Consider the following 24,556-nt stretch of genomic DNA (forward strand, 5'->3'; position numbering starts at 1 on the left):
TTTGAAGCTTCACAGGTTCCATCCATGTGTGATAATGATGTCCATTTTATTTGAAGATGGAACTTTTTCTTACTTTCACTGAATCAAGGAGATAAAAAGGAGTGGAACTGATATAGGAATTTGCATTATTATAATGACAGAATACAAACTACTATGACTTTTCCTTGATTTTTACTAACATTATCCATTCTTACCACCAGTCTTCTGCTGAATATTTTTATTCATTTCTAGGACTTCAAAAATTAACCCTCCACGAAGATTATATGATTCTAATTGCATGTTTTCTAGAGTAGGCAAACTCACAGAGACAGAAAGGAGAATAAGAGTTAACAGGAGCTGGGAGAGGGGAACAGGGAAATTTCCTGTTTCATGGTCACAGAGTTTTTACTGGGGATGATGAAAAACTTTGAGGTGAAGGTAGAGGTAGATTCATAATATTGTGAATACACAGATGAACTGTGTCCTTCAGTATGGTTAAAACTATAAATATTATGCTATATCTGCTCACCATCATTTTAAAAGCTTCAAAAAATGCATCCGGTCTTGCATCTCTAATCCTGATCTCCAGAGCCATTTCCATATGTTGCAGTTCCTGTCATCAGAATCCCAAGATGCTTCACACTCAATACATTAAAGCAAAATAGCCTTCTTTTACATAAGTATCTATTTTGAATTTATTTCTCCCCATACTGAAGAACTCAGAAGGCCTTGAAATGTGTAGACTGTTCCACACCCACGCAGAGTGACCCTCAGCAGATTGTTTATTTCACCCCGCCACAGCAGCACTTTGAAAACAGTGCTACTGCTATGTTAGGGCAGACCTTCAGAAGGGGAAATTTGTGCTTCCTGACCCACTTCTACAAGCCTCACTTATTGTAATAGTTTCTAGGGCCGCCATCACAAAATAACTTCAAACTGGGTGACTTAATAGAAACTTATTTTCTCCTAGTTCTGAAAGCTGGAAGACCAAGAAGATGGCATTTGCAGGCCTACTTTCCTTTCTTCAATTCTTGGCTTCCAGATATGCACCTTGTTGCTGTCTTTTGCATCAATAATGCCTTTTTTTGAGTGCATGTACAAATTTCCTCCTATAAGTACATCACTTTAATGGCTTTAACTTAATCACCTTTTTGTACTTTTTCTAAATACATCCTGAGGTTTGGGGGCTTCAAGCCAAGCTTTCCTTACTTGACTTTATGTTCTGATAGGCTTATATCAGTAGGTACATGTACTTAAACTGTTATGAAGAGGCACTTTCTATAACTGAGTTGTTAATGATGAAAATGTGAATTTATGTAGATTATGTCATGCAACCTCGAATGTAAGTTTTTATCAAATTCTCCAGATCACCTTCTCTCAGAATTAACTTCAATCCACCCTAATATCTGGTGGTCCTGTTTTAAGAATAGTTTTTTAGTTCAGCAAACTTCTGCACATTGATCTGCTGTATTTAAGGGTTCACATCAACTTGTTTTTACCATGTCAAGTAGACTTGACTCTTATTCTACAACTCATTCTTATAACTTGCTATAACTTGGAGCAATGTCATGTTGGAGATTTTAGAGATCGAATTGTTTAACTTGAGCCTCAGATATCAGATAGTGGAACAGAGACACAAAGTGTCCACTGGACACCCTCCTTTTCAACATACAGTCCCTGGATTTAGTTTTTTTTTTTTTTTTTAAGCTTGAGTGTGTGTGTGTGTGTGTGTGTGTGTGTGTGTGTGTGTGTGTGTGTGTGTTTGGTCTTTTTCTACCTTTTCCCCCCTCTTCCTTTATAAAATCTGAGTGAGCATTAATGATCTTATATCATCTACTCTCACCCTTTATGGCACCTTAACTAAGCAATATATTCCTAAGTTCCAATAACAAAAAGCAATTTGTGCTTAGACTAAATTAATTTCAAACTTCATTTAGATTCATATTGTAAAGTTTAAATACCTCAAAGCTGAATTAGATGCATATGAGCACTGTAACCACAGAAAATATACATCTAAAAATTCATCTTGCTCTGATCTATGCTTTATGAGTGGGCAGATTTCATTTAAGTCACTTAGTCATGTTTTTTCATTTACATATGAGAGATTTTAGGCTTATTGCCTCTGAGTCAAAATTTGAGACTATTAATCTAGCAATTAATGGTATAGTTGGGTTCAAAGCAAGCAATGGTGAAAAAGTATAAAGCCTGCCATTATCTAAAAAGGTCATTAGAGTCTATTTTTTTTTTCTATCCTGTTGGATTTTTAAAATATATTATGTTTAACACAAGATGGAACATTATGTGATCATTAAAAAGAATTGCAGTGAAGAACAGGTCAATACCTAAGAAGCAATTTATGTTATAAAAGTGGAGAAAAAGGAAAAAATGCTTGATAATACAATCAAATCCTTGTTTAGTCTTCCTTAAGGAGATGCAAATTAAATAAAGTTAAAATCAGACACCTTATACCAATTTAGCAATCTTTCCTTATCTACTTCTAATTCAAAATTCCAAAACTGCATATTAAAAGATAAGTATTTCTTACTCCTGTAGTTTATTACATCATTTTTATATTTAATTTCTTCTGTTCTAATTAGTTATACATGACAGTAGAATATATTTATACAGTTTGATAAGCCATACATAAATGGAGTATAATTTCTCATTTTTCTTATTGTACATATTGTAGAAACACATTGATCATGCAGTCATATATGTAAATGAGGTAATAATGTCTGTTTCACTCTACTATCCTTCTTACCCACATAACCCTTCCCCTCCCTTCACTCCCCTCTACCTAATATAAAGTGACTCTTTTCTTCCCTAGTGCCCCCCCATCCTACTGTGAATTGCATCTGCATATCAGAGGAAACATTTGGCCTTTAGTTTTTTGGGTTTGTTTTATTTCACTTAACATGATATTCTCCAACTCCATCCATTTACCAGCAAATGCCAAAATTTCATTCTTCTTTAAAGCTGAGTAATATTCCATCATACACACACACACACACACACACACCACATTTTATATCATTTTTTACATACAAATTATTTAGGAGTAGCAGTAAAAACTGTCTTGGAAATGTAAGACAGATTATCCCAACTAAAAATAAACTCATTGTAAATTATCCTTATTAGAGACTTAGAAATCAAGATAAATGCTTTAAGAAATTGAAGCAGGTACCTTACTTGTTAATAAGTGTTTGGATAGATTTTCTTTTTTAATTAAAAAATTAATTTTTTTAGTTATACATGACATTTGGTAGATTTTCAAAACATGTTTAAGACATTAAAACTGCTATATATGGGCTGATTTTTTAATATATGAAATCAACTACCTTGCCCTTTAGAAGACAAACCACCAGATCAATGCCAGTTTGAAATGCTGAAGGGAAAAACCTGTTTTTCCAACTGACCCATTTGTTTCCTTTAAAACAACAATAAAACTGGAATGTACATATAATTTACAATCCACTTCTCGAATTTTTATATCAATCAAGAGGTTTATTTTGAGTCTTATATTTTATTCCTTGACTTTGACCAAATCCTGTTTATTATTTACAACTATGCTGAATCTATACACATCATTCCCTCCTTCAGCTAAGAGTTAGGCTTCCTGATACTTATTTATTTTAAGAACCATGATTTCCATACTTGAGCCCTTAAGTAGAGACTTTGAGTCATATTTTCTAAAGATTTAGATTCAGATTCTCTAAATTTGTATTGAAACCTGGTAAACTGTCTTTTAGAAAAACTTCATACATAAGTTCACAAGAATACTGTCTTTCTCTAAAGAATAACAGCTGGGAGCTGGGCATGGTGGTGCATGCCCGTAATCCCAGCTGCTCAGAAGGCTGAGGCAGGAGGATCTTGAGTTCAAAGCCAGTATCAGCAACTTAGTGAGGCACTTAGCAACTCAGGGAGACCCTGTTTACCCTGTCTCTAAATTTTAAAAAGGAGGGGTGGGGAAAAATGTGGGGACTGGGGATGTGCCTCAGTGGTTAAGCACCCCTGGGTTCAATCCTCATTACCAAGAAAAAACAAAACAAACAAAAAAAAAAAAAAACAAAAAGAACAACAGGTGGGAAAATGTCACTCTTGGCAGGTCATTGACCCTACCTCTCCTTCTCCTTCACCTCTCCCTCCACCTCCTCCTCCTCCTTCTTTCTCCCTCCCTCTCTTCCTTCTCCTCTTCCATTTTCTTTTTTCCTATTTGTTCTTGTCTACCTGAGAACCATGTGAGGCCAAAGGATCACAGAATAATCCTGAGTACACTTTCTTACTGCCCAAGAATTTTCCCATCATGCCATGCTGAGCACCTCTGCGAAGCAAACTTAGTGTTGGACTCCTTATCAGTCAGTTCAGAGCTACTTTCCTGGGGCTCAAACAACTGCTTAGAGGTTGGAGAAGCACAGGAAAACAGAATCTCTATCTCCAGAGATGAATGTTTTGATTTATTCATATTTAAATTTTTATGGTTTTTTTTTGCCTACAAGTTTCATGTAGTGATCTCAGCGGTAATAAATGCAGATGATTCCCTTAGAGCTGTTTAGTGAGGTCTCTTAAAATTAACTTACCTAGTCATTTCCAAGTACCACTTATTCTTCCCAATAGACTTAGAATAGAAATCTTATCTTTCCAAGGATCAAACTAAACAATGTTTTATTACTTTATGGAAGTTTCAAGTTTGTTTTCAAGTTATAAATAAGTATTGAAAATGTATACCTCTTGTTTACCTTGCTGACTTCTCCATTAAGTAAAATATTTCGCATGAAGTTATACAAAAGTCTAGAAGTACTTTCTACAGTTTTCCTTCTCAAATCCATCTATATACGACATCATGCTTGTTCTACAGCCGATCCCACAGTCCAGTGGGAAATGTAATTTGAATGACAAATATGGTTTTCGATTTTCTAGTAATAACACTAAAAAATAAAAAGAAATATGAAGTTAAGCATAATATTGTTAACTAAGTATATCAAAGTGTTATAATTTCAGCAGGCAATCTATGTAAAAATATCACTAAAGAGATCATTTCTATTCTTTTTTTTTTTTTTTTTGGTAGTTAGTCTTCACAATCTGGTATGTATTTTTGTACTTATAACACGTCTTGATTTGGATGCTAAGTTTTCCTTGGAAATAATCTGTATATAGATTTCATACTACTTACAGCTAAAAAATCATATCCATTTTTCCAAATTTTCCCAACCATAACTGATCATTTTCTGATAATTGAACTTATACTTGAATGGATTGAAATTAAATTTATTGAGAATTTAGTATTTCAGTCATGTTAGCCACATTTCAAATGGTCAAAAACTCCATTTGACTAGTGACTGTCACTCTAGACAATGCAGCTCCAAAATCAGAACATACTTCTAAATGTTGACTTCACTTTCTAGATGCTATTTGATTTTGACAAGTGGCAACCTCCTTGAGACATATTTGGCTCGGCTCATATCTAAGTTAATAATGTAGCTATTTTATTGGGTTGTTATGATTAAATTAGAAAACACAAGCCATTCAATAAACATTGACAATCATTGTCACTATGGTGTTTATGCTCCATATAGAGAGTGGTACATACCCTCTTTATGGAAATGATCCTTTGGAAATAAAGTGGAAGCTGCTATCTGTTCACAGTAGACATACAACATATGTATATTTGTATGCAACCTCACCAATACTAGGACAGCTACCTGAAGCATACTTCCACTTGTTAGATGCTCTTAGTCCCCAGTTTTACTTTTAAAAACTTATTGTCATTTTGATATTCAGTCACTAATACTCTCTTTTTCCCTTCTATCATTTTTGACTATGTAACAGTTATTAGAAGAAATAAATTCATGTTGATCAAGATGCATGTTCACCAAAATCATTCTGAATCACTTAGTTATGCTTCAAGATCTCATTTGCTTTCTTCTATATTGACCTTTTATACTAATTTTCTGGCGAGGCATAAAGGATATGCTTCTTATTTACCTGACACATAAATAAGTCTTGATAATATAAGATACAGTTAAGTTCATAAGTAGAAGAAATATACTTTTTAGTATTCAAAATTTTTTGACTAGTTGTTAAAGTAGCCATTTTCCAAGAAAACTTGGAATCATATATAATAAAATACAAATATTGTAATGTGTATTTTATTTATTAACTAGAACTATGTAGCTGAAAAGAATTCCATAACAGTAAATCTATTGTAATTAAATAATGTGTTATGAAAATTTGTATGCTGCATAAAAGGTGGCATTAAAATTGGTTAAAATGTGAATTACCTAAAAAATATATATTCATGTAAAAAAGTAGTGGTCTCAAATGGGCAAGTTTTATATTAAATAACAGGGCAGGAGAGAGTTGTTTTTTTTTTTTTTTTTTTTCACTCTAAAGCATAAACTCTTGCAAACTATAAAGATGTAGGTTGTTCTAAGTGCTAAGCTTCTATGACTTGAATATAGATAATGGCAAGGCCCTAGACATGGTGAATGAGCTCGATCAGTTTCTTGGGACATGATCCAGCTCTGTGGCCTGAGCAATGCACTTCCTCACTTCAAGGGCCATTTTCTTCTTCTGTAAACATGGGGGGGAAAAAAAAACCCAAAATGTAAGCTTATTCTTAGTTTGTTTTTCCCCAGAAAGAAATGAGAAATAATACATGAAGTACTAAGCTCAAATGGATACTTTCTAAATTGTGTTCCCTTCCTCTTTCCTACATCTCAAAATTTTACTCAAATTGCAGTGTTCCTTTGGGAAGTACTTAGGAATAAATAGACATCTCTACCATTGAATAAACAAATAGAATATTTTAAAAAGAAAGACTAAAAGACATAGACAAGCCATGAGGATGATTTCTAGCTTGTTCCCAGTGTCCTCTAAGATTCAAGAGAAGACTTTTCTCCCCAAACAACAAGTTCTGGTGTCCTTTATTGCAGTTCCTTGCTTCACGGTCCAAAGACCTCAAACACTATTGCCTTAAGAAGTCAGTCAGACAAACTAATTGTAGGAAGTAAGAAGATATTAAATATAGATGGTGTTTGAAAAACTGGGGCAAACTGGAACATGCATGCCATATATATAGGCATTTAAATGCAGATTTAAAAAAAAAATCTCTCTTGGGGAAATAAAAGAGCAAGTGTGCTGCTATTAGTGTGCTACTTATCAGAAAATGTCCAGACAGACGTATACAATTCAAAATAAGTAATTTATGGTTAATATCTAAACCTTCAGGATTTGTGGTAATTCTAGACAGTAACCATAAAGTGACTTCTCAGAATCCAGCAAAAGCCTAAATACTCAGAATCCAATAAAATTCCAACTCATAGAACTAGGCTGCCTGCAAAACCACTGTTCTTCCTCTTGGAAGTGTGTGGTCAGGGAAGATTACATAAAGTCTTCTATATAATTCCTAAGACATAGGATTGCTGTGAGGATAAAATAAGTTGATATTTTTTAAACATTAGGAGCAATAACTGAAACTCAGCAGGAACTCAAAAAATATTGGCTCTTTTTATTACACTCCTTCTTGAAATGATCCCTGCCTTGCAGAAGCATCTAAACATATCCAGTTATCTTTTAATTAGAGCTCATTTGGGTTACTGAATTGAAAAGGAAAATGGAACATTCGAGCACTCTTATATAGGAGATTCTAGATGATGGAGTGTCACTTGAAAAAGATTTGACTACATGTATTTCCTTATGTCCTAAGTCCCTATAGAAATCTAGGTCCAGATGCCTCTTGAATATTTGTCTAAGGTCTTAGAAGGAAGCTCTTGTGTGCTCTGCACAGTCTAAAAATATGGGGTCTGATAGAGTATAGGAATTCAGCAATGTAACAGCAGATCCATTTTGTTAAGATTACTCTATGACTCTATGAGTCTTTTGTGTAATCATGGTGATTATATTTATAGCTGCCATATTTAAAACTATTTAGAATAATAATAATGTTGTAGAATGGAGTCGAATTAGATGTTTCACAAAATTGAACTTTCCACAGTGATATTTAGGTTATCAATACAGAATTATAGTGCTAGCAGGATCCTTAAAATATCTCTATTCTTTTTTATAGTAACAAAATAAAATGTTTCTTAAACATCTAGGGTATTATAATATGATTGCAAAGTACAGATTTATGGTTAAAAATCTTTCTGAAAGAAATCTGAACATATCTCATTTTTTTTCTGGTTGTTTTGATATTAAACAAACTGGGAAACAAATTACCAACAAAACAGCTACACTGTCACAAGACAACCCACAGACGAGGCAGAGACAGTGCAGTGCATGTTCCCACAACAACTCTTGTCAAGGATATAAAAAGAACTAAAGTAGGAAGAGAGGAGAAACTCTTGACCTGGCATGTCACAGAACAGGATGTTCATCTGACCAATAGGCTAAGAAAATGTGTACGATGTCATTACTCATGGGGAAATGCAATTAAAACTGCAAAAAGAAAAAAGCAAAATAATAACATTTCTATATATACCCCTAAATAGCTAAAATTTAGAAGGATGATAAGATCAAATTTCTCATGGATTTTGACCAACTGAAACTTCACATGTTGCTGCAATGACAGCAAAATAACAATCATTTAGGAAGACTTTTGGGGCTATCTTAAGTTAAACATATACTTAGTCTGTTAACTAGAAATTCTAATATGACACAGATGATAGAAACAAGCATATAACCTGAGAATGTTTGTTACGTCTTTATTTTCCTTGCCTAAAACTGGAAAACAACTCAAATATGCTGAACAGCAGAAAGGATAAATATATTATGACATGCTCAGAAAATGAAATACAGCTAATTTAAAAAAAAAAATGAATGAACTTCCATCATACCACATGTGTGTGATCACATTGACATATTGATGAGAAAAAGGAGAAACAAGACTACATAGCATGTGATTTTACTTAGATGAATTTGAAAAACACACAATACAGTGCTACAGTGATAGAAATCAGAAGAGTTAGAACCTCTGGGGTTGACTGGGCAAGAGCAAAATAAGCCTTTTAAAAAAGTGTTCTGGATCTGGATCTGAGAGTGACACAGTTGTATAGATTTGAACAAATTCACTTAAGATTTGTGGACACTTGAAATGTGTGTATTATCTGGGTGCAGCAGTGCATAACTATAATCCCAGCTATTTAGAAGGCTAAACCAGGAGATTTGCAAGTTCAAGACCAACCTGAATAACTTAGGGAAAACCTTTTTCAAAATAAACAAAAAATGAGAAGGGCTGGTCTGTTGCTCATTGGTAGAGTGCTCCTGAGTTCCATCCCCAGTACTTAGGGTAAAACACAGGGAACGTAACTATATCTACCTTATATCAAAGAAAAAAACCTTCCCACACTGTGACCAAACAATGAACATAAATCACCCTGTCATGCTTCAGCAAAATAACGGAAAGAACAAATCTGAAATAAGCTGACATCATGTCAAAGTCAGAATAAATTCAGGTTCTTTTTTGTGGTTTCATTGTTATGTTAGGCCATTTTTAATAGATAAAAATTGATTTAAAGTCTTAGCACTATTCTGTAGCAGTATTACTGCTTGCAAAATAGCAAAAAGCATCCAAAAGAAAATACTGGGTGTATGGGTCTTGTGCGTGTCTGTATGCACACATGTATGAGTTTTAAAAGTTTCGAATAACTGTTCAGTTTAGTTGAACAGCAGGACCCTGAAAAATCCTACATTAAATTTCTGTCTCATATAATCTTTAAAATACCTGCTCAATTAATACAAATATATTTACATTTTGGGTTATAACTTAGGATCTCTTGATAACATTTTTTAATAACTTGAAATATTAGAGGGAATAATTTGCATCACTTCCCAAAGCTCTGAGCATATTTATTTGGCTTTCCAATGTTTTGTTTCCAGCTATGAATTTGAGATCTCAGTTGGCAAGCTCTGAGGGAGCACATATTCTCCAGGTGCCAAGGCGACCAGCCTGCTCTTCCTGCGCAATTACTGTTCAGTCTGAGTCTTTCTTCAAAAGAATAAATGAAGCTGCAGGCTTCATGCATTTTACTGTGTGACACCTTCTTCAAAGACTGTTTCAGAAATCACATTCTTGGCATTTATTTAGATAGCACATTTATTACATATTGTTCCTTTTATATGCAAAATATCCTCTATGGATCATGACACGTCATCATTATCATCAGTTAAGCAAGTCCACTCTCAAGAACCTAATATTGTATAACTTCAAAATTCTGCGTTTGCTGCATGTGTTTTCTTTATACGATTTATTGTAGTTAATTTTATATATCTTTCTTTTTAATTTATTTAGTTTTCATTGGTGTATAATAATTGTTCAAATTAGTGAGTTTCATTGTGGTATATTTGTGCATACATATAATATAATTTGATCAATTTAGGTTTCCAGTACCCCTCCCCTTTCCTCCTCCCTTCCAATCTTCTTCCTCTACCCTAATATCTTTCTTTTGCTTTCATGCCTTTTATTTTAATCCCTCTCTCTTCCACATATAAGAAACAATATTTTACATTTGCCTTTATGAGTTATTATAACTTATTTTACCCAAATAATATTTAAAAATCATAATATTCTCAGATGTCCAAATTAATTTTCTAATGTGAACTGATTTTCAAATTATTAGGAGATTGAATCAGTATATTTTAAACAGTAACCTTATAAGTCCATCTTTTTACTAGTCGGCAACTTAAAATGTATTAAAATAGAAAATACATTGATACTACTTAAGTTATATGATAATATTCCTTTAAGTAAGAAATTTCTTACAGGCAACATTTTTTGTTGTTCCCTCATATCTGGTGTCCTTGATGGAGAGAAAAATATTTCCTACTTTGAGATATTTAAAGATTTTTGTATTTGTAAATATATACTAGACAGAAATATATGCCTATCAGTGAACATGCTGACTTATAGTTTTTGTTGTTGTTGTTGTTCTTATTGGTTTTGTTATGGACTTTACAGCAATAGAAAGAGATGCATTTGGGCCTTTGGTATTTTGTATCATACTGCAATATGATATGCATGTTTTCAAATACTTACTAAAAGTTCATTTTTGGCATTAGTTTTAGATAAGTTTTTAAAGAAAATGTGCTTTAAAACCAAGACAAAATAGCACTTTTCTTTTCATAAAGACTAGTGGTTACATCTTTAATAATTTTTTAATTTTAGAATAGTTTTGTGTTTGCATAAAATACAAAGATCCTATTTAATACCTATTCCCCCTATTTACAGAGTGATACTATTTACCTCACACCCAATTTCCCCTATTTTAATATAATTCTATTAAAATAAATTATTTATTTTAATAAATTATTTATTTTAATAAAATAGTAAATAAGTAATAAATTATTTATTTTAATAAAATTAAATATGCCATCACTATTATTGTGTTCCCAATAAATAAATGACCTGTACTGATACATTAGTGTTTACTTGAGTCTGAACACTATCCATATTTTCTTGTCTTTTGTTTAAAATTTTTTTTTCTGTCCCTGGATTGCCTCAGGAAGTGACATTACACAGTCATCATGTCTCTTTGCTCTCTTTCCTGTGATAATTTCCTCAGAATTTCCTTGCTTTTGGGCTGGGGATATAACTCAGTTGGTAGAGTGCCTGCCTCCCATGCACAAGGCCCTGGGTTCAATCCCCAACACTGCAAATGTTGGGAAGAACACCACAGAAATGAAATGTCCTTATCATGTCATATGAAGTATATATGCCACGGGCATTAGTTACCACTAAGCTCAGCCCATCCCCAGAGGAATGGGGAATTATGCCTCACCTTCTTCAGAAGGGAGTCTCTATATTAATTATTAGGGATTTGAACAGGAGATTTATCTATTTTTAATTTATTCAGTCACTCCTTTCTCTCTGTATGGGCCCTTGATTATTTATTTTATGCTTTGGGTTTAATCTAATGTTCTATGATTTGGTTTGTTTCTCAAAGTGTTTTGGCTTTGACTACTAGTAGCTCTTTCAATTGACCCCTGTGTCCCTGTGAATTGCTCTCTTCTCCATGGATTTTAATACTTCTTTGAGTTGATCTTTTTGTTTGTTTGTCTTTGACACTTCTATACTTTCTGCTGCTACAAGATGCTGCAATAAAAACGTTATATCTTTTTAGAGCATCAACATCTTAAATACCTTAGTAGTGTGGAGTACTTTACTATTGTCAGGACCTCATCAAGTGGGCTTTCTTCAATTTAATGCAGATACATAATATCTGGAGCTCAGGCCACACATTGTGATAAAAGAGATCATTATAACAACCATCATAAAGAAAAGAGATAGAGATCACAGGTATTAAAAACTATGCTTTTCATTCAAGTCAGAGTGCAACAAGGAAATGGGATTGATAGAGGATGAACATTCAAAATCACACTTTGCTTATGGAGCAATACTGATAATTTTTTTCTAAGAAAAGATTCCTAAGGAAACGTAATTGATGGAGAGGAGGTTTTTTTAAAATTTTTATCCATTTTGTAGACTAACGTGACTGTTTCCATTCAACTAATACTCAAAATAAATTGATGAGCTAATTGAAATAAGCAATTCTAAAAAAGCCAAAGGTTGAAAGTTTTTGCTTATACGTGGATGCTAAACCACAAAAAAAACCTTGTGGGAGGGAAAAAAGAGAAGTTTAGGAGGTTAGACAAAGGGAAACGAAGGGAAAGGGGGGGATAGAAATAGGAAAGACAGTAGAATAATTCTAACATAATTTTCTCATGTGCACCTATGAAAATACCTGAGAGGAAAGATTTTAGAACCAACAAAGTTTATCTCATTTCATCTTTCCCTAAAATTCATTTTCGAGAATTTATGCTTTCATCAAACACATTCATGTAGAAGTAAAAGATCTACAGAAAGAGGAAAGGAATGAATGGATTCCTTCAAACAAGAACAATAAAATCAAATTACCCCGGCAGTATTATAAGCAGAGCAATTTCAAGTGATATATCTGAATGTGCACTGTATCACATGAATTTATGTAAATGAAGATCAGTTGAAATGTTATGAAAATATTTCCCATTATTTTCTGAAATAAAAGGTGAGATAATAATGAAGTGACAAATTGTATATTTCAAATCAAAAGGACATATATGAAATATTTTCCATTTTATTATCATTTGAAAACTCTTACTTCTTCTACCCTCAGACTTATTTTCAGTTTTCCACACAGTATTTTTCTGTCATTTCACATGTGAAATCATTATTCACAAACATCTTTATTCTGTGATTTTCTAGTGACATTATCTCTGCATCTTTAGCTCCATTTCACCTTTAATTTTCCTGTTTTTTTTTTTTCCTATGTAGAAGGAAATGAGAGGGAGAAGGTATGAAAAATGGTGGAATGAGACAGACATCATTACCCTATGTACATATATGATTACACGAATGGTATGAATCTACATGATGTACAACCATAGAAACAAAATGATGTATGCCCTTTGTGTACAATGAATCAAAATGCAGACTGTAAAAAATTAAAAGATAAATTAAAAAAAAATTTGAATGGCACAAAGCACATCTTTTATAAACCCAAGGCTTTTGTTCTCACACCACTTTGCTTGAGAAAGCAGTCTGAGAGTTGAAGGTAACCATCTCCCAAGGAAACTAAAACTAATCTTTGTGAACACCTTTCCCCCCAGATGAAGCTTACTCTCTCTCTCTCCCTTCTTTCCTTCTTTCTTCTTTCATGTGTGTTCATATTTAATGAGCACTTATCACATGCTGAACACTATTATAGTTACACACCTTATACCCCAGCTGTTTGGCACCAGATAAAATTGATTGTAAATCACCATAGACACAGCCAATCACTGAGTCGAGTATGCATTACCTGGGATTGGATGATGCTGCAAAAATTATTACCACATGTAATATCTTCCTCTTGTCTGTGCTGCCTTGTTTAGTTTCTGATTATTGTTTCTGATTTCTAAGTATTTTATCATCTTCCATGAAGCTTCACTGTTAAAGGAACTACTTTGCTCTACTGAACACACAGGATATAGTTGAGGATGAAATGCTCTCTTTTTCTCTTCAGGTGGATTCAAAACATACCTTCCATTTCAGCTGGAATTGTTTTTAATTAAATGTATTTGTTTAGCTGATACATAAGAACATAGAAACTGTATTTGTTTACAGTTGTGCAAAGTTACGTTTGTGTAGATGTATGTGTCCTATAATGTTTGAATCAAGGTGAAGACATCCATTTAAACATTTTTCATTTCTTTATAGGGAGACTTCAAACTACTTTTATTTTAACTTTTTAAAAAGCACAATGATGGCTTTCTTTTTGTAAATTCTTTTAGCTTTTGTTTATCATGGAAGGATCTTATTTCATCATTAAATCTGAAAGTAAGTTTTGCTGGGTATAAGATTCTTGGTTGGCATCCATTTTCTTTCAGGGCTTGGTAAATGTTGTTTCAGGCCCTTCTAGCTTTTAGGGTCTGGGTTGAAACATCTGCTGATATTCTTATTGGTTTCCCCCTGAATGTAATTTGATTCTTTTCTCTTGCAGCCTTTAAAATTCTGTCTTTATTTTGTATGTTAGGTATTTTCATAAAAATGTGCCTTGGTGTGGGTCTGTTGTAATTTTGTATATTTGGAGTCCTATAAGCCTCTTGTACTTGGTTTTCCATTTCATTCTTCAGATTTGGGAAATTTTCTGATATGATTTCATTGAATAGATTGTTCATTCCTTTGGTTTGTTTCTCTAAGCCTTCCTGAATCCCAATAATTCTTAAATTTGGCCTTTTCATGATATCCCATAATTCCTGTAGATTCTGTTCATGATTTCTTACCATCTTTTCTGTTTGGTCAACTTTGTTTTCAAGATTAAATATTTTTTCTTCAATGTCTGAGGTTCTGTCTTCCAGGTGTTCTATCCTATTGGTTATGCTTTCTATGGAGTTTTTAAATTGGTTTATTGTTTCCTTCATTTCAAGGATTTCTGTTTGCTTTTTCTTCAATATCTCTAACTCTTTATTGAAATGATCTCTTGCTTCTCATATTTGCTCCTTTAACTGTTGATTGGTGCAATCACTTAATGCCTGCATTTGCTCTTTCATCTCCTCCTTCAATGCCTGCATTTGCTCTTTCATCTCCTTGTTTGCTTCCCTGGTTGTTTTAATTATGTACATTCTGAACTCCCTTTCTGACATTTATTCTGCTGTGCTGTCATTGGGTTTTATTGATATAGTACCTAGGTTTGTTTGGGACATTTTCTTCCCTTGTTTTCTCATATTGGTCAGATGTCAGTGGGACTTTGTGATATTGCAGAATTCTTCTATTGGCTTATAGTGTCCCTGTAGATTTCCAGTGTATCACCTTCCTGCCTTCAGTAGCCTGAAGTCTTGGAGTAACTTGATAAGCAGTGCTTCCAAAGAAAGCTGCCCCTAGCCCGCTACTGGTTCCAGGACTTGGAGCTGGCTCTGTGTGGAAAGGCTCTCACTGTAGCCAGATTGTGGAACCAACCTAGATGCCCTTCAGTTGATGAATGGATAAAGAAACTGTGGCATATATATATAATGGAATATTACTCCACCATGAAGAATGATAAAATTATGGCATTTGCAGGCAAATGGATGAAATTGGAGAATATCATGCTAAGTGAGATAAGTCAATCTCAAAAAACTAAAGGATGAATGATCTCGCTGATAAGCGGATGAGGACATATAATGGGAGGTAGGAGGGGTTAGCGTTAGGTTTCGGGTTAGGGATAAGGAGGGTGGTAAGAATGGAGGAAGGAAGGACTGTATAGAGGGAAAAGAGGGGTGGGAGGGGCGGGGGGAAGGGAAAAAAACAGAATGAATCAAACAATATTGCCCAATGTAAATTTATGATTTTTAATTAAAAAAATAAATAATAAAAAAAAAATAAAAAAGACTGAGGATCATAAATAAAGTAAAATAAAATAAAATGCACAATGCATTATTCTTATATTTATAGACTATGCAATAGCACATCCGAACTTCTTGTTCCTATCTAACTCTAACTTGGTACCCATTGATGAACCTCTTCCTGTCTGTCACTCCTTTCTATTCTCCTGAGTCTCTGTTAGTGAGCATTCCACTCTCAGGTTTCATGTGATCAAATTTTGTAGATTCTACTTATAAGTAAGATCATGTGGTACTTGCCTTTCTATGCCTTGTTTATTTAATTTAATATAATGATCTCTAATTCTATCAGTATTGCCACAAATGACAGGATTTCATCTTTTTCTTTTTATGACTGAGTAGTTCTCTGTTGTTTATATGTGCTACTTTTTCTTTCTTCATCAGCTAGAATTTTTTACCTCTCATCTTAGAAAGTCAGATCAGGGACCATTATCAACAAGCATCATGGAGTTTGCATAATATATTTCCCCAAGGCAGTGGATTCAGTACCCAGACTCAGTTAATTACCTCCGTATCATTTTGCTCTCTTTCAACTTTCTTAGGAGAAGTTTCTGTATCTCTTAAGTAAGATTCCAAATTCAGACCAACCCTTTCCTGTGGGTGTTCTTTGTGAAGGAATTTCTAAAAAATGACTTTCCAGTAAAAAAAAAAAAAAAAAAGATTACCATTGTCTATTCTATCATATGTGATTTATAAGATTAAAAATGTTTTTCCCATATCTTTATTTTCGTCCAGAGACATAAGAGTAAATCTAATTTGGACCAGAATCTACAGAATGAAATCAAACATGCAGATCTCTTAATTTAAAATTGCACAGTCCCTAGAAATCAAAGTCAGAAACAGAAATATGGTCAATCCCTCTTTGGCCCAAGTCTTCCAATGGGAACCCAGGAGGTTTTGGAAAGAGTAATTTTCTGATTCAGCCAGATACAGATTGAATTTATGATTTTAGATTGAATAACCTTTGCATAACCTTTGTCTGCAGTCTCTATTGTTCTCATTCTAAGTGAATGACAGACTATAACAAAAAGCATTATAGTGCTTTATTCTGGCAGACAGCTAGGCCCTTGTTTTAGACACCCTAACCCTGTAGGTACAATTTCAATGGTTCAACACAGTGTTGTGCAGAATCAGTGATGTTACAGCTAAGAGGAAGCAATGTGGTTTTTATCTTCATGAGTAAATCATGAACAGAAGACTAAATTTCCACCTTTGAGACTTTCAAATTCTTGGAGCGAATAATAAAGAAATGAGATGTTATCCAAGTTAAGACTTTTACATTTTTAATTAACAAATATTAAATACAGTTACCTTCCTATATCACACTCAGGGATGGGAAAGCCAAATTTCATCAGAAAATAAAAATAAAAACAATCCCTGATTTTGATGAGAATTTAGATATTTGATTTTGGGGATTTATGTATTTTTGATTCTAAATTAAAATTTCAGTGTGACACAACATACATTTTTGAACTTCGTAACGTGCTTTCCTCCCAGATTTGATTACAATGTCTCTTAATACTGGTTTACTCTTGCCATCTTTAGGAGATAGTCAACTTCAACTGTCGAAAGCTGGTGGCAACCATGCCTCTTTTTGCCAATGCGGATCCTAATTTCGTGACTGCCATGCTGAGCAAACTGAGATTTGAAGTGTTTCAACCAGGAGATTATATCATACGAGAAGGTGCCGTGGGTAAAAAAATGTATTTCATTCAACACGGGGTCGCTGGCGTCATCACAAAGTCCAGTAAAGAAATGAAGCTGACAGACGGCTCTTACTTTGGAGGTTAGTAACGCAAAACACACAACTAAGTTGAAATTTCAGTAGCCCACGATTCATGTCTTCTCCAGAATTTTGGACATGTTGGAAGGGTAGGTGTGGGCTTTGAACATGAACTTGTAACCGACTTCTGACAAAAGTGGCTACAATGTTTTCATATTTTGTGGCACAGGTTCAATGCATACCACATTGTCTGGGGTATTATTTTCATTTCTTTTTTCCCAAGTAGATAACAGTTGGTTGTTTAAACCAGATGAAAAGTATAATTTTCTGTCACTCCAGGGTCTGCAAAGAGTTGGAACTCTCTCCACAAGTTTTTAGGGACCTAGATTTCATTTATTTTATCAGTCTGTCATACACTACAGTGTTGTTGTTGTTTTAATATCTTTCTTCTTGTCTACATGAGAAGAACTGATTTCTTCCTACCACATTTTGACATGTTCCACAGGATGATACAGAGAGAATAGAAGAAAGGGGGAAGCTAGAAGTGTTCTTTAGATATGTGCCTCCAAATTGCCTACATCACTGATATTCACATAGGATTGTCCAGAATTTAGTGAGAGGATCACCTCTAGCTCTGAGGAAGGGTGAGAAAAACAGCCTTTAATTACATGGCAGTTCATGTTGCCAAAAAGTCTGAAAATTTTGATTGTTTCCAACTTTAACCTACATCAAGGCTAATATATATGTATGTGCACTTTTACTAAAGTTGCCTAGTAACTGAATTACTGGGTTAAAGACCATACATATTTTTAAACCAAGATAAATAGCACCGAAATGTTTTAGATAAAACTGTATATTTGCTTTATCAATTCATTTTTATTTTTCTCCTCTTAACAAATAAAAATGGCATTAACTTATTGTTGAGTTTGCATTTCCATTATTCCTAGTAAGGTTAATGCATTTCTTCATAGATTTATCAATCAGTCGTGGGGTTTTTTTTATTCCTACACTTTGCATGCTTTTCTATTGTTATTGGTCTATAGAAATGTTCCTAATACATTTCTTAGATATACTGTAATTACCTTCTGCAAGGCTGGGTTTTGATTCTTAATTTTGTTCCTGGGAACTTTCAGCATTCTCAATGTCACTGCTGTTTATTTGAATCAGTTTGTCCTTTCTAAAGGCACTAGAGATTTTGTGTCCTTCAAATATGTTTTGCACACAATATGTTTTGCAATTATGGAATTCCTTTCCATATTTTCATCTACTTTGTTTCATTTTATCACATTATTATTTACTACTAATTTATAATCATAATTTATTTTACTGTTGTACTACATACCTTTATTACATTTTTGTTTTGGTATTAATCCATCTAAAGTATATTTGTGAATATAGAGTGAGGTGAGAATCTATATTTTTTACCCAAAGAGAATTTTCCCACAATAGTTAATAGATGATTTCATCTTAATGTTTCTTTAATTATACATCTAGATTAGGAAATTGTCTTCAGTCACAGTTAACATACTGATTAGGAGGAGTTCTGAATGCTAATATTTAAAAAACCATAAGGTTATTGTCTGTTAATTTTTTATGGCTGAGCAGTATACATTGACTCAGATTAATTAATTTTTTTGATCTTTGCTCACCCATTGAAGACAATTTTGAAGTTTCTAGCTTTCTGTTCCTTCCTTACTCTTTTTTCTTGGCAGAATGATTCTATGTTGCTTCATCCACCTCTTAGACTTTTGAGAAGCTTGTGCTAAGGAAAGCCATTAGAAAATGCTAAGGATCTAACAGGGTCTACTTTATAAAGAGTAGAGAACTAATTTTGAATGAAGGAAAAAGAAAGAACTAATTGAAATCTGATAGGTTGAGAAATAAAAGCATAAGTGAGTGTTGGGGTTGGGTTTCTGGAGGGAATATCAAAGAAGCAATATTGGTGGATGTGATAAATATGTTGAAAAAAATCAGGGAATTTTTTAAAGTATTATTATGCATTAACAGTGGATTTTTGAATTTAACATATGTTTTGTGAATTCAAAGAAGCTCTTAAATACTTCACATTTATATTTGGTAACACGACTAAGGTTTTATACAAGGACTGGTATATGTACCTTCCTGGATATATGTGGGTTAACCTGTCAGTGAAGTCAACCACAGCAGTGAAGGCTGTGTTCAGCTATAAGATCATTTCTGGAATAAAAACATTTTATTCTGGTATATTATTTCTTTAACATACAGGATATTCATCCATAAATGAGGTTGCTCTGTAGTTTTGCTGTTATTGTAGTTCTTTCGGTGGTTTTCTTGAAGACTGAATATTAGGTTTTGCTCTCCTCTTAGAAAGAGAAATAAAACTTGTCAGTGTCTGCTAGATTTTCCAGTATATTGGAGTATACATTTTCAAAAAAGTTTCTACTCTTTAGGGTTGACTAATCTTAGAGAGGTCAAGGAAACCTGGGGCAACAACAGAATTTATGGGCATCCAAGTAAGAGTTGGGCCTTCCAGTCAAGCAAAACAAACAAACAAACTAACTAACAAAAACAAGCTTTAGCCTAGGGTTTTAATTTGGAAAGGTGGGACCCCTATTTTCTGTGGCCCCCATTTTTATCTCCTGTATTACAAGTATTATTGTATTATGATCTATTTCATTATTTGTATTGAGAAGGGTTTGTTTTATATATGTAGGTTCACTGAACTTGGGACATAAATATTTATGACAATTACATTTTGTTTTTTGATGATTCTCTTAACCAGTATGAAGTCACCTTCTTTGTCTAATCTTATTAATTTTGTCTTAAAGTCTACTTGATCTGGCATGAGAATAGCTACCCCTAACAATCAGGGAAATGCAAATCAAAGCTACATTGAGATTTCATCTCACTTAAGTTAGAGCAGCAAACATCAAGAATAAAAACAATAATAAATGTTGGCAGGAATCTGAGGAGAAAAGTACATTCATACATTTTTGGTAGGACTGCAAATTAGTCCAAACACTCTGGAAAGCAGAATGGAGATTCTTCAAAAGTCTAGGAATAGAACCACCATATGACCCAGCTATTCCATTCTTCTGAATTTATCCAAAAAAACTAAAATCTGCATAGAGTAATATAGCCATATCAATATTTCCAGCAGTGCCATTCACAATAGTCAAGTTATGGAACCTGTTCAAGTTCCCATAAAGAAATGAATGGATTTAGAAAATGTGGTAAATATACACAATGTCACTAAGTATAGCCACATAGAAGAAAGACATTATGGAATTTGTTGGTAAATGGATGGAACTGGAGAACACCATGCGAAGCCAGATTCAGAAAGTTGAGGGTTGAATTTTTTCTCTCATATGTGGAAGCTGGATCAAAATAAAGGGAAAATAAGGGTGACAGAATTCCATGAAAATAGCAGAGAGGTCAGTGGAGTAGAGGAAGAGAATTGAGGGGAAGGGAGGAAGGGTGGGGAAAAGAAGGAATGGTGGAATGAAAGTGACCAAACTAGCCTATGTACATACATAAATATAGCACAGTGAATTTCATGTATGAATATATATATACATATATATATAACTAATTTTTAAAAGCTATAAATAATTAAAATGAAGTCCAGTAGAGTAGAAGAAGAAGAGAGACAGGTGAGGAGAGAAGGGAAGGAGGAAGTACAGGGGACTGAAATGGAGAAAATTATATTACATGCATTTTTGATTATGTCAAAATGAACCCCAGTACTATGGTGGTTCTATTCCTAGTCTTTTGAGAAATCTCCATGCTGCTTTGAGAGTGGTTACATAATTTTCAGTCCCACCAACCATGTAGGAATGTACCTTTATCCCCACAAGTTTTTTGGTTTTGTATCAGTATGGAAACGTGAATAATTATTTCATAATTTGGTTATAATTTGATAATATAGCCTTAATTACATTATTGGAATCTTTCATTTGTACCCCGTGCCCCTTGGTAATATTCTATTTTTGTGGATATGAGTCTCCTTTTTAAATTTTATTTTTTGTTTTTTGGAACTGTAAGATGCTTCCAGCTCATTTTGTATATTTCCTACACAGCTTAGAATCATCCATTTCTTCAATGAACTGTTGATTCTATTATTGGATAAAGGTATTTAAAATCAAAATTACAACATTGAGTGTGCTCACTACTACTGGGCTGTTAAGCTAGGAAGTTATTAGGCCCTCTCATTGTATACACAAACACACACACACACTCATACAAGCAGTAACCTCTTCATGTATGCACATAAGTAAATACATAATTCTGTGTGCAACCATTTGTATCTAGGTGAAGCTAAATATGAATGTGTACTAATTTTCCAACTCTAATCCACAAGAAGATGAAATATTCTAGCTTCTTCCCTTTCCTTATCTGTAACTCCTCACTCAGTGGTAAGATGCAAGGTCCCCATTGTCTACCACCTTTATACATAACTGCTCAACTCTAGTACAGGCATAGTTGTTTCATAACAGTTAACCTGGTATGTCTATGATGAGCAAGTTTATCAACTGGAATCCAAGTCTTGTGTAGATTGCTTTGCCTTACATCTTACAAACTACACTCATTTCCAAAGATACTTAGGTCAGTTTCTTAACCTTCACTCCCTTTAGTAAGATTATTTAATACAGTTGTAGTGCATTTCTATTGTTTGGTCACATTCTGCATTTAATTCTGAGATCTTCTGGCTTCCTAAACTATTTTTACTTTGCACACCATAAGCTTAGTCTCCGTGCTATAAAATTCTACAGGCTTTGCCAGATGCTTGATTGTCCTCCATCCACCATTACAATATTACACAGGATGACTTCATTATACTGAAGAAAAAGTACCATGTGCATCACATGTTCAGTCTTCCCCCGTTCCCAAGCCCAAAGAAACTATTGATCTGTTTAAATTTTGCATTTTCTTAAATGCCATGGAAATTGAAATAATATAGGCTATATAGTGTTATGTAAATGTTTTACTTAACTTCAAATTCCAATTATTAACTGCTGTTATATAGCCAATTCAATTTCCTTGATGAACCTTTTATCCAAAGAAATTGATATACTCTCTCTTTTGTTATGAGTTCTTTTGTTAATTCTTTTGAATTGTCTACATAGACAAACTTGTCTTCTGCAAATAAAGACAGTCTTATTTAATCATTTCCAATTTGTATGCATTTTAGTGAATTTTCTTATCTTGCTTCATTGCCAAGGACTTCCAGTACAATATTGAATCAGACTATTGAAATAAAGTATCATTATCTTGATCTTGGTTTGGGAAGAGAGCATCAATTTATTCTTTTCACCATTAAACCATTAAGTATGATGCTGGTTGAAGGTTGTTTGTTTGTTTTTTGTTTTATGTGGTTACTCAGAGTTAAGAAAATTTTCTCCGTTCCAACTTTCCTGACTTTTTAACAAAATGTCATGAATGGATATTGGATACTGTCAATTTTTTATTTGCTGGATTTTGTGCCAATTCTGTGACATTAGATTTTTACTTTTGTTTTCCTTCTGTAGCTTGTTGATGTGGTGGATCAAATTGATTGAGTTTGATTTTAAATGTTAAATCAGACTTGCAGGCCTGAAAAAAATTTTAATGTGTTAAAATGTGTGAAAACTCTTGAATTTGATTTGTTAATATTTTGACCATGACTTTTCTGTCTGTTTCCATAAGAGCGGTTGCCCCACACATTTTCATTCCAGAAACATATTTTCTGAGGTTTTTATTAGGTCAGTTCTAACTTCTTAGAATGAATTATATTGTGCTCCTCTACTTCTAGTTCCTAGAGTATGTTCTAGAGAATTAGTGTCATTGCTTCCTTAAATCCCAGATAGAATACTTGATAGTTTTCTAATTTACAGAGTCCATGTAAACATTGGGACCCTGTGATTCAGTTTCTGCAATGTCATTAAATTGTTGATGCAGTTTCTTTATATTACAGAAATAAAGTTTATTCAGGTTATCTCACAATAGTGTGAATTTTGTTAGTTTGTAATTTCCTGTAATTGCTTTAGTTTTCCTTGAATATTTCTTTAGAAAAGTTAAAAGAACTAGTCTTTGGTTTATTGATTATTTTTCATTTTCAATTTTATTGATCTCTGCTTCAATTTTTATGGTATCCCTTTTCTTATGACTTTGGGATTGAATTGCTCTTATTTTCCTATTTGCTAAGGTTGAACCTTAGATTATTAATTTTATGTCTTTCATTGTAAGGTATTTATTTAATGCTCTATAATATACATTTCTTTCTAAGTATGGCTTTTACTCCTTCCATAAATTTGATGTCACATTTTGTTTTCTTTGTTTCAAATTTATTTTTAAAATATCTCCTGAGATTTCTTCCTTCATCCATATTCTATTAAAAGTGTTTTAAATTTTGGAAATTTCCAAGCTGTTTTCAATTGATAGTTTTTAAATTTCATCCATTGTGAAGTGATAATTTTTATTACATGATTGCTAATATTTTATATTTGTTAAAGTGTGTTTTTGAGGTTCTGAATTTCGAGCAGTATACATATGCTGATGTCTTATTCAACTTAACTTACTTCAGTGAGATATTCTGTTAAATATTGCTTGGTTTGAATTCCGAACTTTTGGTCTGACTCATATTTTTACTCTACAGACATGAGGTGACTCTTAGTGGACTCCAGGGTACTAGAAGCAACAGCCTTTATTGAATAGTATATGGAAAAAATAGATCTGCAATGCTTCTAATTGTTTTCCAAATTTGGTTATATTATTTGTTTGATTAAAACACCTAAGATGAGAATCTGAAACAGTTGGAGTCTGATAGTAATATGTACTTATTGACCACGTTATGCAGTTTGAAATTCACATCTCTTTTGTAATCTATGACATTTTAAAATCAGTAGGACCAGTTTTTCTATTTCAGTAGTTTTGATTTAGCTTTCAATTGAGCATGGCAAGTCTATATTACTGTAAAGCAGAAGAACCAGGGATTGACTGAGGAGT

General features: G+C 33.3%; 1 protein-coding gene across 2 annotated transcripts in view; it reads left to right on the forward strand.

The window, feature by feature from the left end:
* HCN1 (hyperpolarization activated cyclic nucleotide gated potassium channel 1) overlaps positions 1 to 24,556 on the forward strand; it is a 404,733-nt gene that overhangs the window by 340,630 nt on the left and 39,547 nt on the right. For both annotated transcript variants that reach the window (XM_079145911.1, XM_079145910.1), the window contains exon 6: positions 17,416 to 17,656. In XM_079145911.1, coding sequence (XP_079002037.1) covers positions 17,416 to 17,656 — 241 coding nt within the window. The remainder of the gene's footprint in view (positions 1 to 17,415; positions 17,657 to 24,556) is intronic.

Source organism: Sciurus vulgaris (assembly GCF_902686455.1).
Source record: "Sciurus vulgaris genome assembly, chromosome: 6".
Lineage (NCBI taxonomy): Eukaryota > Metazoa > Chordata > Mammalia > Rodentia > Sciuridae > Sciurus > Sciurus vulgaris.